We start from the raw sequence: 27,847 nt of genomic DNA on the forward strand, positions 1-27,847 counted from the left end.
TATATATAAAAAAACAATTAAATTAAACTTGTGCTGAATAAGTTTGTTCTTGCATGTTTTATGACTGACTGCACCCTATATTTAGATGAAAAACTATATGTAATAACGTCCAAAATGTAATTGCATAAATTATTTGATGCAACAAAATATTATTTAAGTTAAAATATGTGAGTGCTTCCAACCAATGACATTATATACAAAAAAAACAAAACAAAAAAAAAACAAAAAAAAAAGTTCAAGTGACTTGCTATGTCAAACACTAACCAGCCATTTTAATAGGTACCTCTGTTCTGTTGATTAACACAAAATTTTATGAGACAATCACATGGCAGCAAGTCAGTGCATTTAGACACGGTCAAGACAACTTGCTGAAGTTCAAACCAACTATCGGAATGGGAAAGAAAGAGCAATTAAGTGACTTTGATCAACAGGAATTGCTAATCTACTGGGATTTTCACACACAGTCATCACTAAGGTTTACAGAGAATTGTCAGAGAAAGAGAAAACATCTAAGCAGCAAGATTAAAATGTCATATTATTGATATCAAAGATGAGAAGAGTAAAGACAGACTGGTTGGCGATGATAGTGAGGTAGGCAGAAAACCATCTCTGAATGCACAACATGTTGAACCTTGAAGCAGACAGGCTAAAACAGCTAAAGAAGAACACACTGTGTGCCATTCCTGTCACCTAAGAACAAGAAATTGAGGCTACAATTCATAGACTCGCCTCAAGATGTTGCCTGGTCTGATGAGTCAGCTGCAGCATTTAGATGGCTGGGTCAGAATTTGGTGTAAACCACATAAAAGTTTGGATCCATCATGTCTTGTATAAATGGTTGAGGCTGGTGTGATGTTGTGGGGGATATTTTGTCAGCACACTTTGAGCCACTTTAGATTCGTTTAAATGCCACAGCCTACTTGATAATTGTTGCTGACCATGTTGATCCCTTTATGGCCACAGTGTACCCATCTTCTGATGGCTACTTCCAGCAGGATAAGGCACCACGTCACAAAGCTTAGATCATCTCATACTGGTTTCTTGAAAACAATAATTTCACTGGACCCCAATGGCCTCCACAATCACCAGATCTTAGTCGAATAGAGCAACTTTAGGATATGATGGAACAGAAGACTCACATCATAGATTGTAAAGCTGACAAATCTGCATCAACTTTATGATGATATTATGTCAATATGGGCCAAAATCTCTAAAGAATATTTCCAACATCTTGTTTTATCTACACCAAAAATAATTAAGTCAATTCTGAAAGCAAAAGGGGTCCAACCAGGTACTAGCACGATATGTCTAATAAAGAGGAGGTGTAGGCAGTATTTTACTTCTGTAGTTAACTTCTGTCAGTTTAGCTGACCAATTTATTGATCATTCCATAATCAATTAGACTGAATTATTTTCTTTCACAGTAAGTTAATGGTTTGGTTTGTTAAAAAAAGGAAAACCCAAATCTCTGAACCTTAAAACTGATTCATTTGAAAAACCTAAATGAAACCTGGTTCAGTTTACATTAAATATATGATTCAGATTCTGTTCAAGACTGATGATTTTCCAGGTGTATAAAAATAAATATTTTTCTTAAATGCTAGCTAGCTATTTAACTGAACAGAAATGCCTTTAAAATAGTGCTATATTTGTACCAAATAATAACTAAATGAATTGGAATATGTTGTTATATACTGTATTTTGGTTATAGAAGTCTAATTCCCCCCAAAATATGAATGCTTTGTGAAATGGAACTAAAACCAGAATGCAGTGATTTGCAAATCTCCCCAGTTAATATTTTATTCACAGCAGAACAGAGAAATCACATGGTATGATAGAAGTGACATTTTACATTTTCTTTAAAAATATGAGCTGATCTGGAATTTAGGATGTTGGGGCCATGAAAGGCTGGAATTGTCATTGATAATAAAAAGTAAAAAGCTGAAGGAACATGTTACAACAAATCAGATTGATTAGTCAGTAATGTAATTGGGAAAAAATAAATAAATAAAATAGCTATTTAGTGAGGCAGAATCTTTCAAAAGTAAAGCAAGGAAAAGGTTCAGCAAAAAAAGAAAGAAAACAATCTACACATTAAGCCACATTTTTTTATAATAATGTTAAATTGACAAGATTTTAAACATTTCATCATCAGCAGTACATAATATTAAAAATGATGGCGATATCTCTGTTTTGGATATCTATGATCCTCGGACCCTTATACAACTCGGAATTAAAATCAGGCCTGATTCTGTCACTAAAGTCATTGCATGTGCTCAGGAAAATTTCCAGAAATCATTGTTTAGTTTCATTTTCTTTCATTCCATCCACAACATGCAGGTTATATCCCTATCATGCAAAGAAGAAGCCATATAAATAAACACTGCTGTCTTCTCTGGGCCAAAGTTTTTTTTTTAAATGGACTCAGGAAAAATAGAAAATTATTCTGTGATCAGACAAGTTAAAATGTTTGGAAGTCATACATATGTTTTGCAGACTAAAGAGGAGCCCATCCAGCTGTTTCTCAATGCTCAGATAAAAAGCGTGCATCTCTGATTGTGTGTGGATGCATTGGTGCCTGTGGAGCTAACAACTTGCACATCAGAAAAGGCATCTGATGTCCTGGAAGGTAAATGCAGGCTTTACAGCAACATTGCATTTTTAGGGAAGGCCTTACATATTTCACCAAGGCATGAACCACATTTTTTACAACATCATGACTTCACAGTAGAAGAGTCCAGGTGATGGACTGAGCTGCCTCTTATTCAGACCTTTCACCAACTGAAAACATTTCTTGCATCTTTAAAAACAAAACATGACTCAGGATAGTTGAGCAGCTAGAAACATATATAAGACCACATTAGGGCAACAGTCCTTGACTAAAGATGTGACTCAGACCTGACGATTATGAACTGTTTTGTAAAGATAAATCCTATGATTTTTGGAATTGGGATTGTATTTTAAATGACACAATTATACTGGAGAAATATACTTCAGCTCACATTATTTTAGACCTGTCATGCCTGCACCCTCCTCATGGGTGCGCTCCTCTTCACCTGAGTTCTGATCACTGGCCACAACACTACAATACCCACAATCCCTCAGCTTCGGACATCTTGGACACACCTGCCATGAATCACTATCATCATCAGTGTACACCTGGTCTTCTCCCTACATAAGCCCCAGTCCTGGACTACTGCTTTGTGTGTTATTCTGCTTTATGGCTGCATTTTGCACATCTTCTATGTTACTTTGAAGCTTTATTAAAGCTTGTTTTCAGTATTACCTGCGATTGTGTCTGGCTCTTCCTGGGATCCGCCTGACAAGACCCTTGTTTCTGTCATAGTCTCTGAATACATCGCCTCTACCCTATTATCAATCAACTGTGTTGTGAATAATAATGGGCTGTAAAGAAGGAGCAAATTCCAAAACCAACCCCCTCACCTCATGTACCAGCGGGCATTCACCTCTTCAGCATCCGCTCCATTACTATAACATTTAAGAAACATTATATGGCATATTGCTTCAGGTTTACTTTTGGAATATTTATTTATTTATTTACTAAATTACAGGAACTTAAAATCTTGGCTAGCTAAAGTTGAAAAGATGACATGAGACATTTGGGAATGGTGACATAATAGAACTATGTATTTACATTTTTCCATTTATCAGATGCATTTTTCCCAAAGGCAAAAAAAGTGGATCAATACTAATATGACTATATTAAGAGAGTGGCATAAGAATTTTGTACTAAAACTGTTTAAAGGACAGAATATGAGTAAACTGGGTAAATAGTTAAAATTAGTGAGATTTCAGCATGTTAGGGTGTTTTAAATACAAGAAGCGTAGATGTTTTTGGGAGAGATGTATCTTAAATAGATTCTTGTCGATAGAGATGGATGAGCTGCTGTGATAGCATCATATACTATATACAATGATTATGCCTCAGATTAAATTGCAATATTTGTCTTACCACATTTAATAAATTGGGAATTAAATAAACCTATGATTAACCAGCAGTTTTCTTTAAAATATTGTTAAAAATTTCAACAAGTAATTTTTAATGACATACAATAGACCTAAATCTCCTCATGACGTGTGTGTACTGACGCAGCTCATGATTACAATCAATGGCCTTACGGTCATTACACCCAGTTTACAATCAGCTGTGATAGGGAAAAATACATGTGTTTGAGAGGTGTTTTTTTTTTTTTTTTTACATTTTTTTAAAACATATATATACATATATATATATATTGTAGACTCACAAAATTAATCAAAGTCACATCTTCTGATTAAGTCTTGTTATAACTTATAGTTGAAATTCCAAATGAATTTGGTTTAGCGAATGAATTTTGCTTTACATTGTCAGTCTAGTCAAGATAATTTCTGACACAACCCTTTATCAGTCTAATTGAAGTGTAGATAATGGGAAGGTAGAGGCATAGGTCAACCTGGTAATAAGATAAAAAAAAAATCCTCTGATCAGCCTCAGTGTTGGTGGAGTCTGTGGGGCAACAAGGTATGGTACACTTAGCTTTTTTTGTGCATTATTTTACTATTTAATAATAATCCATTAATTGTTAAAGATCCCGACTTTTCTTATTTGATCATGTTGCAGTGTTAATATTGTTAAAAATATTCACAGCAGTTTGCTGTTGAGCATGTTCTGTACATTTCATGTCTGTATAGTTGAACGTTGAAAACCTTGAATGAGGCAGCATTTTTACAAAAATGAATATAGTTTGTCAAATTCTCTGTGGAGCATTTCATTTCAACAGATCCAGTTTTTCTTTTCCTGGTTATTAAGATGCACAGTGACTAGCACCATTGAATAAATGTATATATTTAAAACTGAATCTGTATTCATTCTTATTTTAATTATTTCTTTATCCACAGTCACCAAGTGAGAATAAAAACCTCCTTAGAGTGAGAAGCATGAAGAAATCTAATAAAATTACAACAGCATCAGGTGCAGATAAAGGAGGCAAGTGAGCTATTGTGAAAGATTTTTGTTGCTTAGTTTTAATTGGAAAGTTAAGCAATTAAGTATATATTTTTTCTCTCTCTCTCTTTATTTAATTTGAAGCAGACGGCCTGAAAGGGTAAGTTTGTAATGAGAGATTACACCTTATTCACAACATGATTCGGGACAATGAGTGTTTGCAGTTTTTATTTCATTTCTATTATGTGGAATTTACCTGTTTTACAGAGATGAAAAGAAAAAGGGAAATGCATTAAGTGTTGGATACTTTCAGCTGGTAAATATTTTCTGTTTTATTGCTCACTGATTTGTAACGTTTCTATATTTACAAAAAAAAAAGCTTTCCATAACACTATAGTTTTTCTATAACTGATTTATTTATTAAGTAATAACAGGAAAGAAACAAGTCAAATTCTTAATAATTATATGAAAATAAAGCTGTGTTGTTAAAATCTTAACAAAATCCAAAATTTGATCTTCAAAGTTTCGATTTTCCACCTGGAAAGATAAGGCGATGATGGTGGTGGGCAGCTTGTGTGCCCTCATTCATGGTGCAGCTTCACCTCTCATGCTGCTGGTGTATGGCATGATGACAGACATATTTGTGACTTATGAGCTGGAGGTACAAGAGCTGAAAGACCCAAACAAGGAGTGCAAAAACAACACTATCTATTGGACCAATGGTTCCATATATGAAACAGCTGACAACAATACTGTTTTTTGTGGGTAAGTCACCAGTTCATTGCAGTGAGTGATGTTGCAACAAGGAGCTGTTGCTGTCATTAAGTATTCAATTCTCTTTAAAAGGGTAGATATTGAAGCACAGATGACCATGTTTGCATATTACTACATTGGCATTGGGTTAGGAGTTCTGGTTGTTAGTTATTTTCAGGTGAGTATACACACTTTAATGCAAATATCTTTTGATCAGTGGTGATTATAATAATGTAGCACACGTTAACAAGCAACATTTTTCTACCACAATGTAGATTCTCTTCTGGGTGTCAGCGGCTGCGAGACAAACTCAGAGAATCCGAAAAACGTATTTCAGAAAAGTGATGCAAATGGAGATTGGATGGTTTGACTGCAACTCTGTAGGTGAACTGAACACAAGAATATCTGAGTGAGTTGCGGTACCTCGACACAGATCAAGCTATTATCAGTGTTGGAGATTTTTTTTTCTCATTGATTCTGTTTCTGCTCAGTGATATCAACAAGATCAACAATGCCATCGCCGATCAGGTGTCTATTTTTGTTGAGAGGCTCTCTACTTTTGTGTTTGGCTTCATGGTTGGATTTATTGGTGGGTGGAAACTGACTTTGGTTGTCATAGCTGTGAGCCCCCTGATTGGTTTAGCTGCTGGACTGATGGCCATGGTGAATAAAAAAAAACATTTTTTTACCCAGATGGTAGTAGATTATGGGTTTTCTTTTAATTATTGATTAATTTTCTTCTTTTCTCCTAAAGGCAGTGGCCAGACTGACAGGACGAGAGCTAAAGGCTTATGCAAAAGCAGGAGCAGTGGCTGATGAGGTCCTGTCATCTATCAGAACAGTAGCAGCTTTTGGTGGAGAGGAAAAAGAGGCTACAAGGTATTTTCATTGGTTGGTAAATGATGACACAATTGCTTTCTTACTTGAAATGACAATAAAAATGTAATTATATGACAGGTATGACAATAACCTTGTAGAAGCCCAAAACTGGGGAGTGAAAAAGGGTGCAATCATTGGAGTATTTCAAGGATACCTCTGGTGCATCATTTTTCTTTGCTACGCTTTGGCCTTCTGGTATGGCTCTAAACTGGTCATCGACACCCAGGAACTGTCTCCTGGTAGTCTCATTCAGGTGTGTTAAATGTATAGAAAACTTCTCGTTTTCTGTGTTCGTCTTTCATTCTGGAATGGAAATGTCAAAGACAAAAATAAATAAACAAAAGACTGGGACTTGAGCTTCACTCTGCATCTGTTATGTCTTCTTAGGTTTTCTTTGGAGTACTCATGGCAGCTATGAACCTTGGGCAGGCCTCACCGTGCCTGGAGGCCTTTGCTTCTGGTCGTGCTGCAGCGAAGACTATTTTTGAAACGATTGACCGGGTAATAAAGACTTAATTAAAGAAAAGATTAAAATTTACTATAGTTGCAATTAAATCTCTACTATGCCAAAGAAATCTCTCTTGATACATCCACAGGAACCAGAAATTGATTGTTTCTCAGAAGATGGCTACAAATTAGACAAGGTCAAAGGTGACATAGAGTTCCACAATGTCACTTTCTACTACCCTTCAAGGCCTGAAGTCAAGGTGTAGCTCTCTATACATTGTCTTCCCCATGTTTCAGTATTCAAAGTTAGACATTTAAAAAAACAAACATACAACAACAACTATTTTTGCAGATTTTAGATAATCTGAGTGTGCAGATCAAATCTGGAGAAACCACGGCTTTTGTTGGACCAAGCGGTTCTGGAAAAAGCACCACAATACAACTTATTCAAAGGTTTTATGATCCAAAGGAAGGAATGGTAACAATCTGTAGAACTTCACATACAATACTCAACACATACATTTCAAGTCTGAAGGCTTCATTGTGTTATTTTCTTCTTGTAAATCACGTTTTCAGGTGTCTTTGGATGGCCACGATATCCGCTCTCTAAACATTCAGTGGCTCCGCTCTCTAATTGGTATTGTAGAGCAAGAACCAGTTCTGTTTGCCACAACCATTGGTGAGAACATACGGTACGGTCGGTCTGGAGTGACCATGGAAGACATTATCCAGGCAACAAAAGAGGCCAATGCTTATAATTTTATTATGGAACTACCACAGGTACGCTTGCACACTGCGCAATAATGCAGTGGTAGTATCAGAATCACAAACTATACGTCAATTTTTATTTTATGTTTATTTTACCCTCTAATCCAACAGAAATTTGATACACTGGTGGGTGAAGGTGGAGGCCAGATGAGTGGAGGACAGAAGCAACGGATTGCTATAGCTCGAGCTCTTATCCGAAACCCTAAGATCCTGCTACTAGATATGGCCACATCTGCCTTGGATAATAAGAGTGAAGCTACAGTGCAGGAAGCACTGGATAACGTGAGTCCCTGTCTGCACTTGATGTACATGAAACACAACATCCTGACTTGATGAGCTGAATGACACAATGATGAAACAGGTACGCACAGGCAGGACAACAATCTCTGTAGCCCATCGTCTTTCCACAATTCGGAATGCAGATGTGATTGTTGGATTTGAGCATGGTCAGGCTGTGGAGAGAGGAACACACAGCGATTTGCTAGAAAGGCAAGGGGTCTACTTCACCCTTGTCACCCTGCAGAACCAAGGCTCATCCACCACTGCTAATGGTGAGTTTAAAGTGGAATAGGCCTGTGAGTAATAAATAATGTTATTATTATTTTCTGTTAAGGTTAGTTTTAACATTTTTTTATCTAAAAGATTTCAGAAAATTGAAACAAAAGGTATCCCAAATTTCTGTATGATGTCTGAAAGTATTAAAGTAGCAGTTAACTGAAAGTTTTCAGTTTATCAGAGAGAAAATGCATTTTTCAGTGACACCAAGCACAACTCACCAAATAATCTGAGTAGGGTGTTTTCAAATGCAAATAACCTGATGCATTATGGAAACAGATTCTGTTGATTTTTCAGTTTTAAAAGAGAATAACTTGCGTTATTAACTTCAGTCATGTGCTGCACCAAGATGCATGTGGAACATTTCAATGGTGCTGATGCAGGGATGGATTTAAAACTAAAGAAACAAATTCTGGAGGCAAACTTGACATGATCGGCAGAAAAAGAAAACAGTTGCTACAACACACCTCAAAATTTGAAAAGCATTACATGAAGAGACATCAACTGTGGGTTTTGCTGCCCCTACCAATAGATCATCAGAAATATGTGGATTAATGTTGGAGGAGCTGTGCATGCATAACAGCCCAAGAATGTTACATAACTAGAATGGAACAATAAAACCACAACTGAAAGATTTCCAACCAGCATTTACAAGCTGTGGTGCCAAAGTGGTTGTTACCATGGCTCTTTCCCCTTTTGTTATTTTGACAGTGCAATGTTTTTTTTTTTAAAAATCACCTTATACAGTATACGCTAATAAAGAAAGCCGTCTTTTGTTGACTTTGCCCTTAACCATAAGAATGCCTGATTAGGACTTTTTCATGCCAACATACATGTTCGGCATGCCAGGATAACCAGTTAGCCGCAGGTTGAATTAACCTGTAACTTCTGTGAGACACGTTCAGAGGAGGTAGGCAGTAATGGGCTTACATTAGTCACCTTGTGTCCAAAATTTCCACCCAAATGAGGGCTTAATGAGTTGCCTGATTGGTTAAAATACAAAAAAAAATCAGTATAGATACAGAAAAAAAAGTAGTTCATTATAGAGCATAATTTCAGTTATTTGTAATATTAAGCAGTTTTTTTTCCTCCTAGAAGTGATCAGTGAAACTCCAGACAAAGATGTTGATCTGAAAACAAGTTTTAGGCGTGGAAGCTGTAGATCCAGTAAAAGGTAATACACTGTTATCATAATCATAAAATGCAAGAGCAGATCATTATATCTTATATTTACAAAAGTAATATTTTCAAACATACTCTTGTAGATCTCTCTTCGGCTCCATTCGGCTACGATCTCAGAGCAAGTTGTCCAGTGATTTTGTCCCAGATGCAGTATCCGGCAGTCTCAAGATCCTTTCAGACATAGAGGTCACACCAGAAAAATGAGGATGCTGTTCATGCTTGCATTAGATTACTGTACTGACTATATCTAAGATATATGCTAACTTGCTGACTAGACTGCCTCTAACATATATATCCCAACAGGAACTTGATGATGATGATGATGAGCATAAAGAAACTGCCCCAGTTGCACGTATCCTCAAGTACAACCAGCCAGAATGGCCTTACATGCTGCTGGGCTCCCTGGGAGCTGCAGTCAACGGCTCTGTTAACCCTATCTATGCCATCCTGTTCAGCCAGATTCTTGGGGTAAGAGTTCTTTTGATGCTACAAGTAAAACTGGTTTGCTCAGGCATAAATGATTCATGCGCTCTATGTTTTTACAGACTTTTGCCATTCGTGACTTGAATGAGCAGCGGGAGCAGATCAATGGGATATGTGTTCTGTTTTGCATCGTGGCTGTGACTAGTTTCTTCTCCCAGTTTCTGCAGGTTTTTGGCATCATAATCAATCAAAAATTTAATAACATGAGGAGCATTACATGCCATCCTATCTTAAATTTTCAGTTCATTTCATTGGTTTTGGACAAAAAAAATAAATAAAGAAAGAAAAAAATAAAGTAAAATCTTCTAAGTTTATGGGTTTCATATTGTTGACATGGGGCCATTTCCACAAAATGAACTTGGAAGGGTTGTGTGAGTTGGCATGGCATGATCCATAATTAAGACATTTATGGAAAAGAAGAGGAGAGCGTAATGATTCAGTGTGCACTGCAGAGAGATTGAATCAGATCTGTTTTTTCAGGGATATACCTTTGCCAAGTCTGGAGAGCTGCTGACCCGTCGTCTAAGAAAAGTGGGCTTCCAGGCCATGTTGAAACAGGAGATCGGTTGGTTTGATGACCCCAGAAACAGTCCTGGAGCTTTGACCACTAGACTGGCCACAGATGCATCCATGGTTCAGGGGGTAAGTTGTGGTTTTCAAAGCATATATTTGCATTTCCACTTTGAAAAATAATTTTTTCATGGTCATTAAAGTTAGTATTATTATTATTAATTTTTTTTTTTTTTTTTTTTTTTTTTTACATTATTTCTGTAGGCAACAGGTTCTCAGATTGGCATGATTGTAAACTCTTTGACCAACATTGGAGCCTCATTCATAATTGCATTCTACTTCAGCTGGAAGCTAACTTTGGTAATTATGTGCTTCCTGCCACTCATTGGACTGTCTGGTGTATTCCAAGCCAAAATGCTGACAGGCTTTGCAAATGAAGATAAAAAGGCTATGGAAGCAGCTGGCCGGGTAAGCCCCATTTTCATTGTGACACCAGAACATTTACCATGTAGGTCCATAAATAGCTCAAAATTCGATATATCTGTTTTATGTCTTTTCCACAGGTGTCCAGTGAGGCTCTCACCAACATCAGGACCATTGCTGGCTTGGCCAAAGAGTCCTCATTTGTGGAATCATATGAGGAGAAACTTGAGCTTCCTTACACAGCTGCCAAAAAAAGAGCCAATATCTATGGAATCTGTTTTGGTTTTGCCCAGTGTGTCATCTTCATGGCTTATGCTGCTTCATTCAGATATGGAGGCTACCTGGTTAGAGCTGAGGGCTTACAATACATGTTTGTTTTTAGGTTGGTAAAACATTTACTTCATGCATTTTTTAAATTTTTTTTTTATTATCATACAGCAACATTGCATTCATGTGCTTTGTGTTATACCTCTCCAGAGTGATTTCAGCTGTGGTAATCAGTGGTACGGCACTTGGCAGAGCATCATCCTTCACTCCAGATTACGCCAAAGCTAAAACTGCAGCTGCTCAGCTTTTTAAACTGTTGGACAGGGTTCCTAAAATCAGCCTGAGTCACACAGATGGAGACAAATGGGTTAGGGTTTTTCATTTAATGCACTTGTAATGTGTTAAAATTATACCATTTTGTCACAGTGTTATTCATGAGCCATGTTATCCATCTTTAGGAGCACTTCAGAGGGGATATTGAGTTTGTTAATTGTAAGTTTACCTATCCAACACGACCAGACATCCAGGTGCTTAATGGCCTGAAGGTGTCTGTGAAGCCTGGTCAGACTTTAGCATTTGTTGGGAGCAGCGGCTGTGGGAAAAGCACCAGTGTTCAGTTGCTGGAAAGGTTTTATGACCCCGATGAAGGGCAAATGGTATGTATTGCAGGATGTAGATAAAATTTTTACTGCTCACAAAAACTGGATCATTACATTCCAAAGCCATTCCTTCATTTTTAATTGCATTGTCTTTTTTGTCCAGTTAATTGATGGCCACCCCTCCTATGCAGTCAATGTACCCTTCCTAAGATCTCAGATAGGCATAGTGTCACAGGAGCCAGTTTTGTTTGACTGCAGCATAGCTGAAAATATACAGTATGGAGATAACGCACGCAGAGTCAGCATGGAAGAAATTATTGAGGCCGCCAAGAAAGCCTATCTTCATGACTTTGTGATGACTCTACCAGATGTGAGTGGAAACTTTTTACTGAATTATGACATTTTATGTGAATCACCATTTGAATCCTAGTTGTTTCTTGCCTCTTTGTTGTTAACAAGTACCCTAAGTGGATAAATCAATTTGAAAGTAAGGATAAAGGCTTTAATGTAGGCCAATTAGATGTGACACTGATTCTATTCTTGACCCTTTAAAACCTGACCCAAGAAATAAACGGCAGAAAATTCCACTTTTAAAATATGAAATCTTTATTTGGCCCTTGAACAAAATGTTTTTTTTAAGAATTAATTGAATATATGTCATTTATTACGGTGTGATTTCAGAATTATTGTAGTGCAAAAAACATCCACCAGGAGGCAGAAGACAAGTGTCAGGTTCTAAACACATTAGGGTTTTGAGCAAGTCTTCTTACTATAAGGCATGAGGCTATAGGTCTCAGAAACAGTAGGTATCAAATATTATACCCACAGCATTTAAGGATTAAGATTATTTTAGGTGTTAAGTATTTGTTTCTTGGTCAAGCAAATTGGCAGGATAGTAAAGAGTTTAGAGAGCATTCTCATTACAGGCCAACGGTTTATTGATGGTATCACATGATCTTCCAAAAATCAGCTAAAATATTATAAAATACCTAAACTGAAATAATTTGAAGCAGGCAAGAGGTTACATAAATTCATAGATGCAGTTCAGATTTCATGCATAAGTGCATGATAAAGTAAATGTTTTTAACTTGGATTTAAAAGTGTCTACATTTGGTAAAGTTTATTCACCACTGATTTTTTTTTCCACTTGTTTACAGCTTAACAGCTAAATGCTGCTTCTCCATGTTTAAATCAAATGAAACATTGCTACTGAAAAATAGTTAGCATCTCATCTCATTCATGAAGGATTCACACTCATAAAATATATTCTAAAGGGTACAGCTGCTAAATTTGTAACATTTTGTTTCACCCACTTTTTCCTACTTTAACAAACTGGTAGAAATATGAGACTCAGGTTGGTGCCCAGGGATCTCAGCTGTCAAGGGGACAGAAACAACGCATTGCCATTGCCAGAGCCATTGTTAGGAACCCCAAGATCTTACTTTTAGATGAGGCCACCTCTGCCCTGGACACAGAAAGTGAACAGGTATAATATATATTTTTAAACACCTCTTAACCAAAAGAAGTAAAGCATTCTTAAACATAAAGGTGAACATACTAAAGAGATAAATCTGTTTTCCTGCAGATTGTCCAGTCTGCCCTGGATGAAGCGAGAAAAGGACGAACCTGCATTGTCATAGCTCACCGACTGTCAACCATCCAGACAGCTGACATCATAGCGGTGATGTCTCATGGAGTTGTCATAGAACAAGGCACACATGATAAACTCATGGCCAAGAGGGGCGCTTATTATAAACTGGTCACAACGGGTGCTCCCATCAGCTAAATGGTTGCAGCAGCATTTCATGAGCATTTGACAGAAATGAGTTTAGTGTAGATTTATTGTACAAAAGCTAGAAAGGGATGCTTATCAGTATACAGTTCAAATATTTCCATCCATGAATGTGTGGAGCTTTTTTTAATACACGCATCATATGTAACTTGTACAGCTGTGAAGGCACCACTAAAGCAAAAAGAATTATATGCAGGTTTTGAATGATAATGTATTTTTTGGGGTAAACACGTAGATATTGCACATTTAATTTGCTTTAAGAGTCAGTTTTTATTGGTTGTAAAATTAATTATGTGTAAATAAAGAAATATATATTTATTTGTTTGTAGCCATTTTGTGCAAATGAAAGAGAATCAAAAAACGTGTGCACCTCACTGTGGTTGTGTTGATGGGATGTTCTGTATAATGTTTTAAACTCATGTTAAGCAGAGTAATGAAATCTGAGGTTTATAAACAAGTCGGCTGAAAAGAATAACAGAATGTTGAATGGAGTTTGTTTTGTATATTATACTTAAAAGTGCATATTTTTACCCAGATATTTTTTTTAAAAATATCTTTGCTACTGAAATTATGTTTAACAAATAAATAAAGAAGGATAAACTGCAAGCTTCCATTGGACTGTCTCTTGTTTCCCACTCAGTACAAAGTAATAATGAAGTAGTAAAACATCCAGGACTCATGAAAGTATCTTGAAGCGTGGCTTGGCCTGGAGCCTATGCACCTAGAACAGTTACATCACTCATTGCCAGGCCTCAGGTACGTCTGATGCTAAGCAACCAGAGACAGTGAAAAAAGATGTGGGAATGGGTTCTGCTCAGTAGTTTAACTAATTTCCCTAATCTTGTTACATCAGAGACTCTGTTCTACCTCATTAGTTTTTGGCTCATTAATATCTAAAGTTGCCTAGAGAAACTAAGATAACCATAAGAGATTATACAATCCACTCAGAGAGTACATGCATACTGTACATGCAGAGTGAAAACAGGGGTGCTACAGTCAAAAAATCCTTAAGATTCAGGGTCCTGTTGAACACATGTAAATATAGGACTGTATATGTCAGGTATGTAGCTGAGCTGCTGACATGTCACCTAAATTTAAGTTAGGAAAGGATGTCAATGCTTGGGTGCTTTTATATTGTAGCACATTATGAATGTTGACAAACTGACTAGGTTCTGATAAAATATACCTGTGGTGTAAATTTTTATTTTTATTAACTCATTTGCACAGTCTGATAGACATATTTTATCTTCTACCTCAATTATAAACTCTAATTTCTGAACAAGAGAGATTTTTTTAATTATTGAAAAACATGTTTAAAGGTTAGGTGTTTGAACAACTGATTAATTTATTTTAGCCCAGCATTTATTTGCTTATTTTTTGGTTGTTCCACTTACTTATTTGCTCTCAAACTCCTGTTTGGCATTTAATCTTTAAATCTTTTTGAGCTAAACACAATAAAACCTAAATTGTATTGCAAGGGATAAAACTGAAACTGCTTTTGACAAAGCTTCTCCAGAAAAAAAAATGTAGTGTTTGTAACTACAATGATCCACTTTAATGACAAAGTTATTCATTCAAACAGTTCTACATATACACACATACACATGGTTTTACTGCCAATATAAAACAGAATAAAAAGGACAGAACTACATATAGGCACTAAAGGATACTTACATTAATAATAATAATAATAAAAAAGAAACAAACATAAAAAAAACATGTTTTTTACCCAAACCCAGTGATACAATTTATTATATTTGAACATATTGTGTTTGGTGCTGATATGACAATGAAATAAGTGTGAGCAACAGGTTTGTCAAAGGTGTGTATCTACTTTCTGCTGACAGGATCTTTCCCATTTGAAAATCATTTAATGCAAATCACAAATTGTTTTGAACAATTATTTTACCATCTAAGCCAGTTTCCTTTCTTCATTACTAATTAGCAAATGTACACAGTAAGGAATGACAGCAACCACACCAATAGGGACTGAAGTGCTTTTACAGAATGAAAGTATATAAAACAAAGCCTCATTGTGAGTGGGCATTTTAATGAAGTCGTAGAGCTGAAGGAACGTGAGAGTTGCGGCCATGCACGTGAATTTAAACATGGTTTTGCAGCCGTTCTTTCCTTTACAGCTCTGAACAAACATCTCCGAGTTCACTGCCAGGCCCAAACCGAGCAAGGCTCCCATGTTTCTCACCAGACCAGCAAAAGGTGTAGTATCCAGATGGATCCAGTCTGGGTTAGTGCACCACTTTTTGGCTTTGGTGACTGACCACAAAGGATCAATGTCCAGGAGTTTGAGGAACATATAAAAGCACACAGCAAAAGAAAAAAGAAAAACTTTGGCCTGGAGGTACACTTTTAAGCTTGCATTGTAAACTGAAGGGATATGATCAAACACTTCAGCAACCAGCATACCTATACAATGAAGAGAAAAAAAATGTTATCTTAAACACAAAACAAGACATAAACATCTAACAATGTGTGACAGCAAAATTGAACACACCAGCGAAAAGACCAAGAATAACCTGATGTGGGAAATGTGTTGCAATAAAAACCCTGGAAATGCAAACACTTATCTGAATGACCCAAAAAGCCACCCACAAGCAGGATTTTAGGAGATGAAACCTGCAGGAATACAAACATTTAGATCAGCAATGAGGAAACAACTTAATGTACAAATAATAATAATAATAATAATAATAATAATAATAATAAAAAGAGCAACAACAACAAAAAAAAATAAAAATAAAAAATAAAAAAATAACATAACATAACCCTTCACCTTTGAAAGCTCCAGACAGAAGATGCACTGGAGGGTTTGGCAAAGTTAAGAGTAGAGGTGATCATGACATACCACACACATGATGAACCCATGGCATGGCCAGAGGGACTACCTGCAAAAATAATATTTGAAGACAATAGTTGCCCATTTTTGTGTTATTTTTAAGGGCATTGGCTGAAACACATTGAATACCTACTCACCTGGCCCTGTTTCACATGTTATGTGAAACTGATCCAAGTGTGGTATTGAGTTATTGTGGTACAAGTGAGTTTCTTGCACCCACCAGTAAGGTCGCTGCCCAGACAGAATCCTGAAAAAGAAAACATTGGCTTCAATGCTTTGAATTAATGAGATAAAGGAAAAATCTTCACATCAAAACTGGCTTACCATTTAAATATGAGATTGAACCAGTCTCCAATAACAGCCACCCATATCATCTTAGTGCCAACATTATGACTAAAATGAAACCAGAGTGGAAAATAAACTGAAAAAATATTACGAGGGTCACCCACAGTTGACATAAAATTAAGAAAGTTGTGATAATCCCTGTAGTTGTTCTGCAGGTGTTGTATAACTAGTACACCAAAGCTGTGGATAAAATCCATCTAGTTCCTTAACTGTGTGCAACAACTGCTTCTTCAGCACTGGTCAAAGCACCATGGAGCTCTCACTTAACTCCCATCACTTTTTATCACAAGCTGGCATCATAAATCATTCACTGAAGCCATGGAAACAACTGCAAATTGTTTGACTCATATGGAATATAACAATGTGTTCCCAAGGCACGAAAGGTCAGCATTTTAAGGCTTTACAAAACAAAAACTGTTTACAGACTATGTAGCCATCATATGTTTTCTAGAACATTGCTTGCCTTGTACATTTGTTAAATATTAGCCACTATACACACCACAAGAGAAAGTGCCCTACATAAACCCCCTGGATCCCTTCAGCCTCATTAAAAAAGTCATTCTTAGTGAACATAGCAACAAAATGGGCTTCCTATGAGTGAAAAACAGCCCATCTGGCACCCACAGCTGAGTTCATAGGGTTCACCAATCCTCCGTTTACTTTCTTCTCAAGGTAATAAATTACAGTAATATAAGTACTTGCATATATTATTCTTGCTATAAGATGGTTTTATTAAAAAATGTTTAAATTGGAGGCTGTTGGGCAGTAGGGTTGTAAACCACCTGCACTTCTCATCCTTACCACATGGTGGGGTCTGAGAACACCAAGTTTCTTTTGTCAGTAAATGAATGTTTAGATTAAAATAATAATAAATACAGGTATAGCTACACTTAGGAAAGAAACACATAACCTTTTATTATAAATAAATGATGGACTACATACTGATTTTTAAGCGGAAGAAAACAGAAACGTCATTTCCGGTATGCAGTTAACTCCCCTCTGTGTACAAACCGCGTATTTTTGAAAATAACTACTGGCATAACGTCACATAAGTCGAAATCAGTTGGCCACACTTTTAAGACTGGTTAGTAAACTATGTGCGTTCCAATGTTAGTAAATAGAATAATTTACGTAATTGGTTAGATGAATTCTTGAATCTTTATTTACGGCTAGTCAATAATGTTACCCAGTTAGCATTAGCGCTATAATGCTAACGATACCGATTGTATTGACCGACAAAGCTTCTTAAATAATCACTGGTTACAAATTTATTACCGATAAAGTCCATGTGATTCTGGTTCCGTTTATTGGTATTGTGCAAGGATAACACTGTCGAACTTTGCTTGTCGTTTTACAGTTATATATATTAGCCATTGTAGCATAATTAACGGGTGCTGCGATGTTTAAACGGCTATTGAACTACACCAAAGGTTTTGTCCTAATGCTTGCAGTGATGTTTAGCTACCATTTATTCTATTAAAATGAAAGAGGCTGCTAATGTTGGGTCTATAGTCGTTTTGAAGTACACATCTGTAAACATGCACCAGCTGCTGGTTTGCTTGTGTGTGTAGGGAATTATTGGCGACATAAGCTGTGAAGAGCTGCTGCTTTCTTAAAACCGACCAAAATACGACAAGAAATATCAGTTTACGACTTTTTTTCTTGCTCTGTTAAGAAAATACAATAACAATGTGCTGTTTTCCCCTTTCAAACGCAGATTGATTTTAAAACATCATGGCGTCCATTACTGACCCAAACATGAGTGACAGGTTCACCAGTGCAATGGAAGAGATCCACAATGAAAACCTTAAAACATATGCTGACATAATTGACACAACTGTGGAGCTGTCCCAGTCCCACAGACAGTTTGTGAAGTCAGCAATTGGTAAGTTGTAGTATGTTTTGTTAACTAACTAGCTCATTTTGAACTAAGGTAATTAAGCCTTGCATGTGAAGTGACTAATGTGAATGTTTTCACTTGTCATGACATTACATTTAGTCATTAAGTTGACACTTTTATCCAAAGCAACCTAGAAGTAAGGTACAACAGTAAGAAACCTTAGCATAAGTATTGAATACTGAGTCTTTTTATTTATTTTTTTTATTTTATTTACAAAGCAAACTAAAAAGGATTTAAGTATCTTGTATTGTTAGCAGAGCAGGTGTTTGCCAAGAAATGAGTCCTTTTAAGATTTTTGAGAAAAGGACACTTCTACTTTGTTACAATTTGATAGTTCATTCCACCATCATGAAACGCTTAAGTAAAATATTCTGTGATTATAAAACTGTGGTTTACTTTTTACTTGGTTAACACTTGGCTTTCAGTACTGATTATTTTGGCAATTGTAGGACACCTTCAGTCGTTAATTTTAGAGCTACAAAAGACAGCACAAGCAAATCTACGCTTAGTGTGTCATGGCTGGAAATGATAATACGACCATGTAGTTAGACTGAAAATAATCTGACATAACTTTTTTTTTATTTTTTTTTTTATAAAGTCAATTATTGAATTACATTTTCTGGTTGCAATTTAAAAATAAACATGGGCTTGTGTTTTTAACATTACATATGGTGACACATAATGACCCAACAAATCAGGGAAGAGAACAGGTACAAACCTTAACCATGTAGCTGTTCTTCTTTTGCTGAGTTATTTTTTCATTGTGTGCAGATACATGCTTGAAGAAATGTAAGGATGACGACAAGCTGTTTGAGACAATACATGCATTCAAAAGAGGTGAGCTTGCAATTTTTCACGTGACCTTTAAATTAAACTTCATGTGTATAATGTCACTCAGCTGTTGCTGGATTTGAATGCAAATCCACAGAATATCAGTTTTCCAATTTAGTTTTCTTTTGGTGTAAGATAACATGTTGTAATGCAGCATTTTATGTTAGAGTGTTCTTGTATTGACACATCGTTTGCCCTCCCAGACCTGGAACAAAAAAATAGGTCATTAAAGGAGAAGCGATGCACCATATCTGAGATGATGTCTGAGGTTCAGGAGAAGGAGATGCAGAAAGAGGACATCATCCAGAAAATCAACAAGCTTAAAGAAGAACAAACCAAGAGAAAAGAGTGTAAGTCAGTGTTTGACTAAGTTATTTTTTGATGTAGCGTACACTGCTTTCATATCTTTATTTAATTTTTTTTTCCAGTAATTCAGGCTCAAAATAAAGCAAACAAAAACAGACTGAAGAATCTCCAAAAAGCCAGATTTGTGTTTCAGGATCATCTGGGGCTGGAGATACGAACAATCCTTGGGAAAACACAGTTGGTCAAAGGTAACCCAAACATGCATTTATATGTAAAGTGTCTTTCTTGAGTCTTGTTTGTAATATGGTAATTGTACAAAATTAAATCTGTACAGTTTTTTGATCTGAGGCCTGAAAGTTTCAGTTGTTATGAGAGATGGCATTTTAATTTAAAAAAGATTGCCATCTTTTCCAAATTTATATCACTAAAGCAAACAGTAATCATTGGCATGGAAATAACTTACAATAACACAAGAAGTACCACGACTATGTGGAACACAAGACAGAAATTAGATTGTGTCTTCAGCTGCTCCTTTCTTTCCTTTCCCCCTATTGTGTCTAAAGGGACTGTCTTTCTTATTCCATTTCATTGTTAATAAAGTTGACATATTAAACATGTTTACAAAATTATTTTTTAAAAAAGACCTGACCTTATCACTCATTAATAAAATAGTCTGCAAATGCTAAAAAAAACAACAACAAATCATGAATTGGGAACATATTTCTACCCCTGCTAGATTAGAAAACCTTTCCTCTCATTACCTATTGTTTGCTTACAGCATGGCAATCGGGGATTGTTGTAGATTTTTTTTTTTCTCTTTTTATTAAACCATTCATCATTTTTTTGTACTTAAATGAGCTTGTAGAATTGACTTTCTGGAGGAGGTGTCTGCTTTTGGGTCTAGCTAACGTAAATATAATTAAAAAATACAAAACATGCTTTTTTTTCCTCTTCGAAGGTGAAAAGTTGCAGTTTGTTTTCCGGAACATAAACCTTTCTGATCTGGACAGTGCTTATATCATCACAATGGGAATTAAAGAAGACGGATCATACCAGAGTAAGTTGCTCACATATACTTTAAATTATTTGTCATTTTGAGATGATTTGCTGTGAAATGGTGCTTTATGAAGAGACTAGATTGTGTTGACTGACATTTTTTAATGTATTTCTTGTTACAAATATAAAAAACAATTAATGCACTGGAGACCAAGTTAGTCAAGCCATATTTGAAGAATACATGAAGCTTTTTCTTTTCTTTTTTTTCTTATATATTTATTAATGATCATTTAAATCTTATAATAAGCCCTGTCAGCCCTGTCTATTAATGCAAATGCTGAATTTTTACAGTTGTGTCCAGTGACCCAGAGCTTGACTGTTTGCCAGTCTTGGAAAGTCGGCTCCAGGAAACCAACAATTTACCGGCATTCCTGGCAAATGTGAGGAAGGAGTTCATCTCTCTGGCACGCCGGTGAAATATGACACTTTATATCTTTTAAAAGAAAGCAAAAAAAAAAAAAAAAACAAGTGAAAATTTCACTATAGTTCAGACTCAAAACAAGGACTACATGGAGTGCCATCAGAGGAGGATCACTGGTCAGTAAACAAAGTATCAGTCACCTTGTCTAGACTGACTTATGACCTGGAAACCTGTATTTGCAATGATTATTGAGTCTTGCTGTATTATTGACAACTTGGCCATGTTAGAGCTTATTGGAAACTGTATTTGTTATCAGGTCAGACTTACGAGTTTGATGTTAAGGACGTTAAGACGGACCTCGTTTCTTTCTACCCACTGAGATCCTGAAACATGTAACTAATCATTCACATAGAAACAGCTTTCATTTTGTTTTTAATCATTGCTCATTTGGTAGGAATATTAATGAAGTATCGCATCTTTGTTTTACTTACAATTCTGATGTAATAAAAGTGTTTGGAAAATGCCAGTATTTGTATTTGTACACTGTATTATAAATATAAAAAAACAGTCATATTTGATTAAAGTTCAGATCCAAAATTTGGGTGGACAAAAAAAAAACATCAGATCTTGATTGTCAACAGAAGAGTACTTATTAAAATTTATGTTTTTAATTAATAAAAAAACTCAGTGCATAGATATGAAGGCTTGCTGCTGTTAAATGGATGGCACAGCAGGCTGAACAATCAGCAGATTTATCATTCATCCATCCAGTCATTCAGGCATCAGATGATTTGATGCTGCTTAGCACAGGTAGCTCTTCAACATAGGTTGATGGGAAATGACCTGTCTGTCCGTCAAGACTGCCAAACCACCAACCATTATCTTCTTTGGTATAAATTTCCAGAAGGTCACCTGTTAAACAAATTCTTTAGTCAGGACATTAGTCTTTACTGATCTTTAGGATCGGCTGCTTTAAAATCACCTCTCACCTTCTTTAAAAGTCAGTTCATCATTGTGTGTAGGTGTGAAACTGTACAGGGCCTTGCATTGTCCAATACTGCTCAACTCTGCCGTTTCATCTGCTAAATAGTTTACACACTTTAATTTCATGATGCATTTCAAGATGTGATGTCTTTATTTTAATGCCTAAGGAGTTACCTTGTCCTTTGTCATCATCTGTGTGAGATGGGGCTGTGTTAATAGTGCCGCCACACTTCCCAGTTTCCTTTGTTACTATTGTGGAAGTGACTTGGTCAGTACCATTTGGTGAAGGCTCCACAGATGGCTGTGCTTGAAGCTGAACTGGTCCTTTGTAAATGATGGAGGCTCTCAGTGAGCGTGAGGATCTGAACGGTGTCCTCCTGAGTTTGACCGGGCGAGACAGTTGAACAATGCTGTGCTCACAGTCCTGAGTGAGAAAAGTGGTTTGGTTGGTATTATTTGTTACAAGAAATTAGACAAAAAACAAAAAGAGATAAACAAATATGAGTCTATGTAAATAATCTAAGGAATGTTTGTAGACTTATTAACAAACTACCAGTCATAACAGGTTGATCGCAGAAAAACTGCCAACCTGAAGTGGCAACCGATGCTGCATACTGTGATCATCCTTCAAAAACCAGAGGAATTGAGCAGTAAAGTCAAAGGTTAAACGCTTAGATGGCCCAGCTGTTGTTATATAATTATAAACCCAATCAAATCTACTGCATTAAATAGAATTACTAAGAATATCTTCTTTTGTTCATGTAGGGTTTGGTCCTTAGGCAAGACCCTTAATGCTACTGCCAAACCACTGTAAGTTGCTTTGGATAAAAGTGTTTGCTAAATGACTGTAATGTAAAAGCCAGAATGGAGGCACACTTTTAGAACATAAAGGCTTGAACCCTGGGGGCATAAAGCACTGGCTGACGCACTATTCTCACTATTTTATCTATTCTATTTAAAAATCAGTCACATAGGAAATTTGCTGAATTTAACAATTATGTAGTAACCAAATGAGTTCTTAGCAATTAGTTTATTCTTTTGTTTCAGGCAGGAATAGTCCTGCTTCTTACACCATCTGCTCTTGCTGTGAGAAAAGCCAAACTAAATTCTTTTTCATTTTTTGGATTTATAATATCCACACAACAGTCATAAACTCATCCCAACCATTAGGCTTAAAGCTCAATAAACAGCCCATTTTGAAGGTAAGACATTACCTCACAAGTCCTACCTTATCTTTCCATTTGAAAATGCTGTCACTGAAACGGTGAAATGACTTGGATTTCCCTTCTAACTCAGACAGCGACGAGGAGAGTTTGTAGTGAGTGGCCTCGAGGAGATCCAGTTTTAAAGTAAACTACAGAGAACATATAACATTAATAAACACTAAAGAAAAATTCATATATGCTCAATATAAAGCATATGTTGTGCTGTAAATGTGAGGATCCCACCACTTCACACACTACATCACTTACCTCATCTATGTGCTGTTCAGTTTCCTCAAGGTTCCTTTGGTTTGAAAAAGAGGGATTCTCAGAGTATGTTTTCTTCAGTTTTTCAATTCCTGCAACAAGACTCCAACATTAAAATGAAGGAATTGAAAATCTTACAGGAGTTCTGTCTACACGCTCTTGAACTTACCTTCACATTCTTTCTTTGTCTTTGTAATGCTGTCCTCTAGACGCTGGAGTTTGAGCTTGATTGCATTTCTTCTTCTGTCTCTGTCCATCAGTGATTTGTTGTCTTCCTCCTGAACATCAATGACAAGAATATATCATATTACGTCATTAGCAGTCACAACCCGGCTTGTAATCAAACAGTGATCTGTGTGTTAAGCTTAAATGTCTTGAGCTGAATGATCCAAAAGCAATACAACCAGTGAGTTATAAGGAGTTTTACACTTATGTCACTATTACTGTTTTACTCAGTCCTGCAAGTTTTTGTGTTGTGAGAACATTTGAGTAAATTAGGAAAACTATTCTAATTACCATTATGTTTTTGAAGAAGACATGGATAGCATGTAATTGCTAAATAGAAATGTACAGCACAGTGTGTAAAAAGGAAAAATCAGAAGAGCCACAGTTACAGGATTCATGGCAAGCTTTGTTGCAAAATCAAAAGAACATTTTTGTATCTGCAGTTCACATGCTTTCATCTAAAAGATCCCTCCTGCAGAGATGAGACGCTTTGTCTTTGAACGGGTGACTGACTGAGTCCGCCTGCAGAAATATCTCTTTTCAAAATGCAACAGATCTTCAGAGCAGAAAAAAGCAGACTTACAAAATAATCAGCCATCAAAAACTCTGCTTTGTTATCTTCATCTGTAATGTTGTTTTCCTCTACGAGGGTTTGTATGTCTTTATCCATGTCCACCTTTTGGACTGTCTGCTCTATTTGTTTTTGGCCCTGGAAACAGCAGAGAAACACGGGTAAAAATGTTTTTATAATGAACCTCTGTGCACCTGTGAGCAGGATGGAAGGCAAGACATCTTACATGTTTGAGGGTCTGTCCAAAGCTGGACATATGGAGATTATATCTTTTTAAAATGTTGCACAGAACTTCAATTCGCTGTTTCTCCAGCTCCTGTATGACCTGAAAAAAAGCAGAAAGTACCAATGCTTTTCTGACCCAATCATTTAGACTCCAATTGGCATGTCATTTATAGTGTGGTATCTAATGTTATGACGGAAGATTTCAGCCACCAGGTCACTTTTCTTCAATAAAGCTCTGTCCTCATGCTGCTGTTCCTTGCTGCACGGCGGTAAAATGACCTAATGCTTGTAGCTGTTCACTGGTTTGACTTATTCTGCAAATGAGGCACCCTTGAAGAGGAGGCTGAGTCATGTTCAATCACAAAAGGCCACTCCTGGTGGCTACACCAGCTAATTGGCCACAAAACGACAAACATAAAAGCGTTTTCTCCACCTGGAAGCAGTTTTTCAATGTGTTTTCCCACTTCAGTCTCATCTGTTGACCCTCCATGTTGATACTGAAGTACTCCTCATCCACACGTGCCTGCAGTTCTGCTGACTTAGTCAGCCTGTTAAGCATCTGTAGGCAACAAAAGGAAATAAAACCACACTTACAGCTTGATACCCAGAAGTATCCTCTTCTAGAGCACTAATATGAAAATAGCTAACTCATGACATTCTGTACCTTTTGTTTTTCTTTTTCAGTGCAGATGTGTTTGTTGTTTTCAACAAAGTTGAACAGTGCTTCGTGTTCTCTTGTCAGTCCAACCAGTTTCTTTTTTAGCTGTTTAGGAGTAAACAGGAAATCACACAGACATGTTATCAGTGTAACTAAATTATGATGGTTAACTCCAAGTGACACCATTTTATCATGCCGTGCAGAACGGTGCCTCTGAGTTTAATGTTCATCTTTCCTTTTTTCTTTTCTTTTTTTTGGCAATGTGGATGTTTGAAGAAACAAAGGCAGACATCAGCAGAGATATTTGGAAAACCATTTTTAAATGCCAAATTGGAAACATGAGCTGCTACACAGCGAGAGCAGCATAGAGTAAGCCATACAGGAAGAGTGATGAGATTACAGATCATCTCATATCATCACTGAAATAACTGCTTGTGAAATCCAGTTGAACTTCAGTTTAATTTTTTTTTATTATGCAATTTCAAATAAACGCAATTCAAAGGTGGGTATATGCTTATGTGTTGCTGTTTTATTTATTTTATATTTATTTTTTATATTAAAAAAACTTTAATGAAGCAGGAAGTATAAGATGGTGTTATTTTGGTCTTGTAATAACTGCATTGTGAGGTTACTTCTAAGGAATGTTTGTGATATTTTGGTGACCAGCTGTTTCTTGATGGTTTTCCCATCTTCCAGAATGATAATGCAGAGATACATACAACTAAATTAGTTACAAACTGGCATAAAGAGCACAACAGTGATACAGTGTTCTTGCCCTCATTATCACTAGATCCTAACATTAATAAAGATTTCTGGTGTGTTCTGAGCCACTCACCATCATCAGATGAAACAGGCTTGACACTTTGGGAATAAATGCAAGTTCCCCTGCTACTGTCCAAAACTTGAATTACTCTTATCGATCAACGTGTTGAAGTAGTTAAATTTTGTCAAAGGAGGGCCTTTGATAGTAAATATTATAGTTGATATAAATTGTCATTCAACACTGTGTTTCCATTGCTTATATTACTCAGGTATCTATGCTACATTTGCAGGAAACGGAATCTGTTTACAGCCACACAAACTCTTAATGGATTTAAGATTCAAATGTTTCAGCATAGTCGATTCTTATCTCTGTATATGTTTGGAACCAAATTAAATTTTTTTGTGTTCATTTGAAAGAAAGACCGCTTACCTTAAGTTGCTCATTCCAGTTAGCATGAAAATGTTTCCCATTTCTGTCAATCACACTGTCAAGCTATTAAAAGACAGAATTAAAGACAAATTAAAATACGCCTTGAAGTAAAAATCAAAGATTGATACAAGGAGAAAGAATGAATTACGTACAGGCCTCTTCCTCCTATTATGCTCATCTAAGACTTGACGTATTTCCAAGATGGCCTCTTGCTGAAATGCATTTCCCAAAGATCTGAAATGAGAGCATTGGCCCATGTTTAACCTTTAAAATCTCTCCAGCATTTGTTTAATATATGGACAAGCTTAGTTGTGAAGTGAATTCAGGCTGAAAACTACCTGTGGGCGTCTGCTCTTGAGTACATCTCATCTGACACATGACACCAGGCACTGTAGGTGGAACTAAGAGGGGAGCCACCATGAAAAGGTTAGAGCTGTAGGCTAATTAGTCTGACACCTGCCTCTGTTTTGATCACATCTAACTTGCTGAGTGTGAGCAATTTCCCATGATACCATAATTTCTGTATATCATGTGGCACTCCGTCAGTCCCCAGGGAGAGGTCATATTAGACAGAAAACAGAGAAAAGCCAGAGCTATTTAAAAAAAAAACAACAATAAAAAAAAGTGTCCCTTACTTGTTTGACATTCCTTTGGAGGCTCTGATCAGTTTGCCTGCCAGTTTTTGTAGACCTTTGGCATACGCAAGTTCCAGCTCAGCCCTTAACCAGAAAAGATTGAAGCAAGGGACGGTAACTGAGGCAAAGGCACCATCTGTGGTCATTCAAATGCTCTCTATGTATAAATGCGTACTGAACCTACCTTTGCTGAAAAACTGCCATGAGCTCTCTGAAGAAGCACTCCCCATTTTTTGAAAATTGTTTCACATTTTGATAGAGTTGGTAATACTGAAAGACAGTAATATTCAGTGAGATTACCACATGAAGGAGGAAGTTCCTGAAACAACTGTATCCAAATCCATACAAAGTTATTTGTATGAACTGTCTCACCTCATGTTGCATTACAATCTTATACTTCCATTTGTATATTTTGAAACCAAACATTGCCCTGATTTCTTTATAACAACAAATACTCACAGAGCAGGATTCGATAAGGTCCTTCATCTTAAGAATATGGCGGTTTGTTGACTTTGAACCTGGAACTTTGACCATTCTCCACCCAAAGTCGCTCATGTGGAAATCACCTGCGCTTTTGCTGGCACGTAAGGCAAGGGAAAATTCCTTTGCCTTACGTGGGAGAGAGAAAGAGA

At 36.5% G+C, this 27,847-nt stretch overlaps 4 protein-coding genes across 8 annotated transcripts; 2 read left to right on the forward strand and 2 right to left on the reverse strand.

Annotated features, from left to right (window-relative positions):
* Positions 1-3,332: 3,332 nt before the first annotated feature.
* Positions 3,333-21,779, forward strand: spc25 (SPC25 component of NDC80 kinetochore complex). Of its 3 annotated transcripts, none has more exons than XM_042002350.1 (8): positions 3,333-3,345; positions 18,520-18,687; positions 19,474-19,539; positions 19,737-19,883; positions 19,962-20,087; positions 20,798-20,896; positions 21,187-21,355; positions 21,666-21,779. In XM_042002350.1, the coding sequence occupies exons 2-7, from the start codon at positions 18,537-18,539 to the stop codon at positions 21,309-21,311; spliced, it is 714 nt and encodes a 237-aa protein (XP_041858284.1). In that variant the 5' UTR covers positions 3,333-3,345; positions 18,520-18,536; the 3' UTR covers positions 21,312-21,355; positions 21,666-21,779. The 3 variants fall into 3 exon arrangements, with proteins under 3 accessions (XP_041858284.1, XP_041858285.1, XP_041858283.1); XM_042002351.1 differs by lacking the exon at positions 3,333-3,345 and adding an exon at positions 17,572-17,638; XM_042002349.1 differs by lacking the exon at positions 3,333-3,345 and adding an exon at positions 17,793-17,886.
* On the forward strand, positions 4,939-13,597 carry abcb11a (ATP-binding cassette, sub-family B (MDR/TAP), member 11a). Its single transcript, XM_042002201.1, has 26 exons — positions 4,939-4,991; positions 5,213-5,261; positions 5,469-5,710; positions 5,792-5,876; positions 5,974-6,107; positions 6,190-6,361; positions 6,453-6,577; positions 6,656-6,830; positions 6,965-7,078; positions 7,174-7,284; positions 7,377-7,502; positions 7,601-7,804; positions 7,904-8,074; positions 8,154-8,343; positions 9,443-9,521; positions 9,613-9,715; positions 9,833-9,997; positions 10,075-10,179; positions 10,493-10,654; positions 10,787-10,990; positions 11,086-11,327; positions 11,423-11,579; positions 11,671-11,868; positions 11,975-12,181; positions 13,151-13,297; positions 13,397-13,597. The coding sequence occupies exons 1-26, from the start codon at positions 4,939-4,941 to the stop codon at positions 13,595-13,597; spliced, it is 3,921 nt and encodes a 1,306-aa protein (XP_041858135.1).
* On the reverse strand, positions 15,203-17,005 carry LOC121650695 (glucose-6-phosphatase 2-like). 2 transcript variants are annotated; one of them, XM_042002348.1, is made up of 5 exons: positions 16,782-17,005; positions 16,595-16,704; positions 16,395-16,506; positions 16,116-16,237; positions 15,203-16,027 (listed from the first exon to the last, which is right to left on the reverse strand). In XM_042002348.1, exons 1-5 carry the CDS (start codon positions 16,997-16,999, stop codon positions 15,516-15,518), a joined length of 1,074 nt encoding a protein of 357 aa, XP_041858282.1. In that variant the 5' UTR covers positions 17,000-17,005; the 3' UTR covers positions 15,203-15,515. The 2 variants fall into 2 exon arrangements, with proteins under 2 accessions (XP_041858282.1, XP_041858281.1); XM_042002347.1 differs by having other exon boundaries at positions 16,467-16,506; positions 16,782-16,975.
* Positions 21,780-21,846: 67 nt separating the features above from the next.
* Positions 21,847-27,841, reverse strand: nostrin (nitric oxide synthase trafficking). 2 transcript variants are annotated; one of them, XM_042002346.1, is made up of 16 exons: positions 27,675-27,841; positions 27,400-27,485; positions 27,216-27,299; positions 26,919-26,981; positions 26,733-26,814; positions 26,581-26,643; positions 25,395-25,493; positions 25,164-25,289; positions 24,732-24,830; positions 24,518-24,643; positions 23,879-23,987; positions 23,713-23,801; positions 23,469-23,594; positions 22,415-22,664; positions 22,246-22,335; positions 21,847-22,168 (listed from the first exon to the last, which is right to left on the reverse strand). In XM_042002346.1, exons 1-16 carry the CDS (start codon positions 27,768-27,770, stop codon positions 22,032-22,034), a joined length of 1,725 nt encoding a protein of 574 aa, XP_041858280.1. In that variant the 5' UTR covers positions 27,771-27,841; the 3' UTR covers positions 21,847-22,031. The 2 variants fall into 2 exon arrangements, with proteins under 2 accessions (XP_041858280.1, XP_041858279.1); XM_042002345.1 differs by having other exon boundaries at positions 22,246-22,338.
* Between the last annotated feature and the right edge of the window lie 6 nt (positions 27,842-27,847).

The sequence above is a fragment of the Melanotaenia boesemani genome, chromosome 12 (assembly GCF_017639745.1).
Source record: "Melanotaenia boesemani isolate fMelBoe1 chromosome 12, fMelBoe1.pri, whole genome shotgun sequence".
In the NCBI taxonomy this organism is placed as follows: Eukaryota; Metazoa; Chordata; class Actinopteri; order Atheriniformes; family Melanotaeniidae; genus Melanotaenia; species Melanotaenia boesemani.

Coding starts and splice junctions, on each gene's coding strand:
- abcb11a (XM_042002201.1), top strand. CDS start 4,939: ATGAAGAAATCTAATAAAATTACAACAGCATCAGGTGCAGATAAAGGA. Junction 5,262..5,468: donor GTGTTGGATACTTTCAGCTG/GTAAATATTTTC, acceptor TGATCTTCAAAG/TTTCGATTTTCCACCTGGAA. Junction 7,285..7,376: donor CTTCAAGGCCTGAAGTCAAG/GTGTAGCTCTCT, acceptor CTATTTTTGCAG/ATTTTAGATAATCTGAGTGT.
- LOC121650695 (XM_042002348.1), bottom strand. CDS start 16,999: ATGGATTTTATCCACAGCTTTGGTGTACTAGTTATACAACACCTGCAG. Junction 16,705..16,781: donor TTCAATCTCATATTTAAATG/GTAAGCCAGTTT, acceptor TTTCTTTTTCAG/GATTCTGTCTGGGCAGCGAC. Junction 16,507..16,594: donor AACATGTGAAACAGGGCCAG/GTGAGTAGGTAT, acceptor TTATTTTTGCAG/GTAGTCCCTCTGGCCATGCC.
- spc25 (XM_042002350.1), top strand. CDS start 18,537: ATGGCGTCCATTACTGACCCAAACATGAGTGACAGGTTCACCAGTGCA. Junction 20,088..20,797: donor GAAAACACAGTTGGTCAAAG/GTAACCCAAACA, acceptor TCCTCTTCGAAG/GTGAAAAGTTGCAGTTTGTT. Junction 20,897..21,186: donor AGAAGACGGATCATACCAGA/GTAAGTTGCTCA, acceptor GAATTTTTACAG/TTGTGTCCAGTGACCCAGAG.
- nostrin (XM_042002345.1), bottom strand. CDS start 27,770: ATGAGCGACTTTGGGTGGAGAATGGTCAAAGTTCCAGGTTCAAAGTCA. Junction 26,982..27,215: donor TCCAAAGGAATGTCAAACAA/GTAAGGGACACT, acceptor CTCCCCTCTTAG/TTCCACCTACAGTGCCTGGT. Junction 23,988..24,517: donor TTTTGATGGCTGATTATTTT/GTAAGTCTGCTT, acceptor ATTGATGTTCAG/GAGGAAGACAACAAATCACT.